This window comes from Teleopsis dalmanni, chromosome 1, assembly GCF_002237135.1.
Source record: "Teleopsis dalmanni isolate 2A chromosome 1, ASM223713v2, whole genome shotgun sequence".
Classification (NCBI taxonomy): Eukaryota; Metazoa; Arthropoda; class Insecta; order Diptera; family Diopsidae; genus Teleopsis; species Teleopsis dalmanni.
Window position 1 is genome coordinate 233,858,716 of NC_051846.1, and position 6,780 is coordinate 233,865,495.

Consider the following 6,780-nt stretch of genomic DNA (forward strand, 5'->3'; position numbering starts at 1 on the left):
ACAATGTTATGAAATTTGTTGGGGTAATCATAGATTTATAATTATTGTAATTGAAAGTATTCCAACTAATTTTTTTATTAAATGAATCATAAATTAATCTAATTCATTAGATGACTGAAAGCAATTATTGGTCTCTTAAACCATTTTATAGTAAATTAGCAATTACTTCTAATGAAAAAATTAGTTAAATAAATAACATTAGTATGTCACACTAAAATTATTAATCAATTAATATTTTTTGATTCCACAAATAGCCCCTATTAATTGATTAAGTTTATTTTTTATATTTTTTACAATTTTTATTATTTTTAATATAATAAATTACTACTATTTATTACCCACTTCACCAAATCATTAAATTACAAAACAACAACAAATATATTTAATTGAAAATGATAACAAATCTATTTTATGTTTTTGAATATAATTTATTTTCAAGTATTTTTAATTTTTCTATTAATTGAATTAGAACTTTTTTAGGAATTATCATAATCCCAATAATTTATTGATTAATTCCTTCTCGTTATAATATTTTATGAAATAATCTTTTTTTAACTCTTCATAAAGAATTTTAAACATTATTAGGGACTTCAGGAAAAAATGGATCTACATTAATTTTATTTATCTTTATTTACAATAATTTTATTTAATAATTTATAGGATTATTCCTTTTATATCTTTTACTAGAACTAGTCATTGTAAGCATTAACTTTATCTTTATCTTTACCATTATGAATTTCATTTATAATTTATGGTTGACTTAATCATACTCAACATATATTTGCTCATTTAGTTCCTCAAGGAACTCCTGCAATTTTAATACCATTTATAGTTTGTATTGAAACAATTAGAAATGTTATTCGACCAGGAACTTTAGCAGTTCGATTAACTGCTAATATAATTGCAGGACATTTATTATTAACTCTATTAGGAAATACAGGTCCATCTTTAACTTCATTGATTTTATCAATTTTATTATTTAGACAAATTTTATTATTACTTTTAGAATCTGCTGTAGCTATTATTCAATCTTATGTATTCGCAGTATTAAGAACACTTTATTCCAGAGAAGTAAATTAATGTCAACTCATTCAAATCATCCATTTCATTTAGTAGATTATAGCCCTTGACCATTAACAGGAGCCATTGGTGCAATAACAATTGTTTCAGGAATAATTAAATGATTCCATCAATATAATATATCATTATTTATTTTAGGAAACATTATTATTATTACTGTTTATCAATGATGACGAGATGTCTGTCGAGAAGGAACATACCAAGGCTTACATACATTTATAGTAACAACAGGATTACGATGAGGAATAATTTTATTTATTTTATCTGAAGTTTTATTTTTTGTTTCATTTTTTTGAGCTTTTTTTCATAGAAGTTTATCTCCAACTATTGAATTAGGAGCTTCATGACCACCTATAGGAATTTCCCCTTTTAACCCATTTCAAATCCCATTATTAAATACAGCTATTTTATTAGCTTCAGGAGTTACTGTAACGTGAGCTCATCATAGATTAATAGAAAATAACCACTCACAAACTTCCCAAGGATTATTTTTTACTATTTTATTAGGAATTTATTTCACAATTTTACAAGCATATGAATATATCGAAGCCCCATTTACAATTGCTGATTCTATCTATGGGTCAACATTTTTTATAGCAACAGGATTTCATGGAATTCATGTTTTAATTGGAACAACTTTTTTAATAATTTGTTTAATTCGTCATTTAAATAATCATTTTTCCAAAAATCATCATTTTGGATTTGAAGCAGCTGCTTGATACTGACATTTTGTTGATATTGTTTGATTATTTCTTTATATTTCTATTTATTGATGAGGAAGATAATTAAATTCATTATTTATCTAAATAATATAAAAAGTATATATGACTTCCAATCATAAAGTCTATAAAATATAGATTAGATAATTTTATTATTAACAATTATAGCAATAATTATTTTAACAATTTGTTCTATTGTAATATTTTTAGCTTCAATTTTATCAAAAAAAATACTTAATGATCGAGAAAAAAATTCCCCCTTTGAATGTGGATTCGATCCAAAATCTTCTTCACGAATTCCATTTTCACTTCATTTTTTTTAATTACAATTATTTTTTTAATTTTCGATGTTGAAATTGCATTAATTTTACCTATAATTATAATTTTAAATTTTTCAAATTTATTTATATGAAGAATAACTTCAATTATCTTTTTAATTATTTTATTAATTGGTGTGTATCATGAATGAAATCAAGGGATATTAAATTGATCTAATTAAATGGAAAATTTATTTTAGGATTGTAGTTAAATTTAACATTTGATTTGCATTCAAAAAATATTATTTTATGTAATCTATCTTATAAAGAATATGAAGTGATACATCACATTTAGTTTCGACCTAAAAATTAGGTAAATTTACCCTTATTCTTAATATTAATTGAAACCAAAATAGAGGTTTATTACTGTTAATAATAAAATTGAATTAAATTCCAATTAAAGAAATATGATGAACAAAAAAAAGCTGCTAACTTTTATTTTTAATGGTTAAATTCCATTTATATTTCTATATTTATTTATTAGTTTAATAAAAACATTACATTTTCATTGTAAAAATAAATATTATTATTTATAAATTACTAATTTTAATTCTTTAAGTATTTAAAGATAACATAAATCTCCCTTACAACTTCAACGTAATACTCTAATTATAAGCTATTTAAACACCAAATAACAAAAAATATTAGTACAAAAAAAAATAAACTTATTAATATTATAATTAAACTATTATTCTGCAAAATTTGATTAAATTTTGAATATCCCAATAAATTTTTATATAAATAAAATCCTCCAAAAAATTCAGATCAACCCTGATCAAAACTTTTATACAAATTTTTACCTAAAAATAAAAAATTAAAAATTAACCCATATGTAACAATATTAGGCATAAATCACATCGAACCAAAAAATAAAGAAATAAAATAATTTTGTAAAGATTTATTGAAAAAATATAAAGAAATTTTTGAAATATAATATCCTACTAATCCCCCTAAAATACACACAATTAAAGTTAATAATTTTAATAAAAAAGGTAAACAAATTATTGAAGGGGTGCCAAATAACAGTCAATTTAAAAATCCTCCACCAATAATTCTTATAAATAATAAACCAGATATTCCTTTTAATATAATTCAACTATTATCTCTCAATAAATTTAAACTATAAAAATTAAAATTTCCAACTAATGAATAATAAACTAAACGAATTGAATATCTAACTGTTAATCCTGTAGAAAAGAAAAAAAGAAAAAAAGAAAATATATTAATATAACTCAATGATACAATTTCTAAAATTATATCTTTAGAATAAAATCCAGCCAAAAAAGGTATTCCACATAAAGCTAAATTAGCAATATTAAAATATCTACATGTAAAAGGTATATAACTTCTTAATCCTCCTATTAAACGAATGTCTTGTAAATTATTTATATTATGAATAATAGCCCCAGCACACATAAATAATAATGCTTTAAATAAAGCATGAGTTAATAAATGGAAAAAAGCTAATTTATAAAATCCTATAGATAAAATTCTCATTATTAACCCCAATTGACTTAAAGTAGATAATGCAATAATTTTTTTAAATCAAACTCAAAATTAGCTCCTAACCCTGATATAAATATTGTCAATCCTGAAATTAATAACAATCTTTGTCCTAAAATTGTATCTCCAATTAATAAATTAAACCGGATTAATAAATAAACTCCAGCAGTAACAAGAGTAGATGAATGTACCAAAGCTGACACAGGAGTAGGGGCTGCTATTGCTGCAGGTAACCAAGCTGAAAATGGAATTTGAGCTCTTTTAGTTATTGCCGCCAATACAATTAATATACCAATAATCAATATATTTATATCTAAAATATTAAATTTTAATAAAAAAATATAATTTCAAGATCCATAATTTAATATTCAAGCAATCGCTAATAATAAAGCAACATCTCCAATACGATTTGATAAAACAGTTAATATACCTGCATTATAAGATTTTACATTTTGAAAATAAATCACTAATAAATAAGAAACTAACCCTAAACCATCTCATCCTAATAAAATTCTAATTAAATTTGGAGAAATAATTAAAAATATCATTGATATAACAAATAACAAAACTAATAAAATAAATCGATTAATATTTATATCTCCTGCTATATATTCTTTTCTATAATAAATTACTAAAGACGAAATTAATAATACAAAACATATAAAAATTAATCTTATTCAATCAAATAAAAAAGTTATTACAATTCTAATTCTATTTAAAGAAATTAATTCTCATTCTAAAAAAATTGAATAATCATGATTAATAAATATTAAACCAAAAATAAAAGAAATAATTCTTAAATTAATTAATAATCAAAATCTTATTCTACATAAAGATAAATTTTTCACAATTTAAAATAAAATTTTATATTTTTGACACCACAAATCAATGTTTTAATTAAACTATTTAAATATAATCAAAAAAAATTATTTCACTTTTTATAATCAATAAATTTAAAGGAACCCAGTGTAATAATAGTAATAAAAATTCTCGTATATTATTTATTCTAAAAGAATAAACCCCTGAATAAATTTTTCCATGTTGTCTATAAGAATACAAATATAAAGTATAAGCTGCTCTAAAAAAAGATAAAAATGATAAAGCAATCATTGAATATCAAGATCAACTTACAATTCTATTTATTAAAGAAATTTCTCCTAATAAATTTAATGTAGGAGGAGCAGCTATATTTCCAGATCTTAATAAAAATCATCATAAAGTTAAAGAAGGTATAAAATTTAATAACCCTTTATTAATTAATAATCTTCGTCTACCTAACCGCTCATATCTAATATTAGCTAAACAAAATAAACCTGAAGAACATAATCCATGACCAATTATTAATCTATACCCTCCACAAATTCCTCAATTTCTTAAATTCATAATTCCTGCTAAAACAATCCCTATATGAGCAACAGAAGAATAAGCAATTAATGACTTTATATCAACTTGACGTAAACAATTTAATCTAATTAAAATTCCTCCAATTAAAGAAATTCTAATAAAAAAATAATTAAATTTTAAACAAACAAATGAAATAAATGAAAATACCCGTAAAAGTCCATACCCTCCTAATTTCAATATAATTCCAGCTAAAATCATTGAACCAGAAATTGGAGCTTCAACATGAGCTTTAGGTAACCATAAATGAACCAAAAATATAGGCATTTTAACCAAAAAAGCTAAAATTATCGAAAAATATAATAATTCATAATTAAACATATAATTACTTAAAAAATAAAAATTTAAATTTCCTAATTTTTCATATAAATAAAAAATTCCAATTAATATAGGCAAAGATACAAATAAAGTATAAAACAATAAATAAATTCCAGCTTGTAAACGCTCAGGTTGATACCCTCACCCTAAAATTAATAATAAAGTTGGAATTAAACTCCCTTCAAAAAATAAGTAAAAAGCAAAAATATTTATTCTAGAAAAAGTTAAAAATAAAAAAATAACATAAAAATTACATTCACTAAAAATAAATTATTATAATTTTTAAATTTTTGAATTTTTTCACTTGCTATTAATATTAATGCACAAATTCAAAATCTTAATAAAATTAATCCATAAGAAATTATATCACATCCTAAAAAATAAGAAATACTTATAAAATAATTTATATAAATATTAAATAAAATAAAAATAAAACTAATAAAAAATAATATATTTTGAACCATTCAAAATATACTATTTAAAAAACAAATAGGAACCAAAAATAAAATAAAAAAAATAAATTTTAACATTATAAAATTCTAAATGATTGAAAATAATCATTTCCATGAGTACGAATTATAGAAACTAAAATAGAAATTCCTAAAGCTCCTTCACAAACTCTAAATGTTAAATATATTATTATAAAATAATTTCTATAATCTATTATATTTATATAACTATATAATAAAAAATAAATTATTAAAATAATAAATTCTAAACTTAATAACATAGATAATAAACGTTTTCGATTAAAAATAAAAGAAAAAATCCCTATCAATACTATTACACAACAAAATAATCAAAAATAAATTATCATTTTTTAGTTTTAATAGTTTAATAAAAACATTGGTCTTGTAAATCAAAAATAAGAATAATTTTTTTAGAACTCTCAAGAAAAAAGAAATAATTCTTTATCATAAATTCCCAAAATTTATATGTTAATTAAACTATTTCTTAAAATCATACATATATTAATTTTAACTATAATACTAATTTCAAGTATTACATTTTTATTCTTAAAACACCCATTATCTATTGGATTAATACTGTTAATTCAAACTATTTTAATTTCAATAATTTCAGGACTAATTTCAAAAACATTTTGATTTTCCTATATTTTATTCTTAATTTTTTTAGGACTACATTATTAGTTTTATTTATTTATGTAACAGCAATTGCTTCAAATGAAATATTTTCATTTTCAATTAAAATACTAATATGAACAATTTCATTAATCACAAGAATTTTATTTTTATGAATTATTTTTTACAATTATATTAATATAGATATATTTACAAATAATGAATCAATATTATTAATTAATTTAAAAATTATAATTAAAGAAAATTCATATATTTTAACTAAACTTTATAATTACCCTACAAATTTTATAACAATTTTTTTAATAAATTATCTTTTAATTACTTTAATTGCAATTGTAA

At 20.5% G+C, this 6,780-nt stretch overlaps 1 protein-coding gene and 1 pseudogene across 1 annotated transcript in view; both read right to left on the reverse strand.

The window, feature by feature from the left end:
• Positions 1 to 2,827: 2,827 nt before the first annotated feature.
• Positions 2,828 to 5,287, reverse strand: LOC119667701 (annotated as a pseudogene).
• A 1-nt stretch (position 5,288) lies between these two features.
• The window catches only part of LOC119667702 (glucose dehydrogenase [FAD, quinone]-like), a 3,965-nt gene continuing 2,473 nt past the window's right edge, over positions 5,289 to 6,780 (reverse strand). The window contains exon 5 of the mRNA XM_038077010.1: positions 5,289 to 5,301. Coding sequence (XP_037932938.1) covers positions 5,289 to 5,301 — 13 coding nt within the window. The remainder of the gene's footprint in view (positions 5,302 to 6,780) is intronic.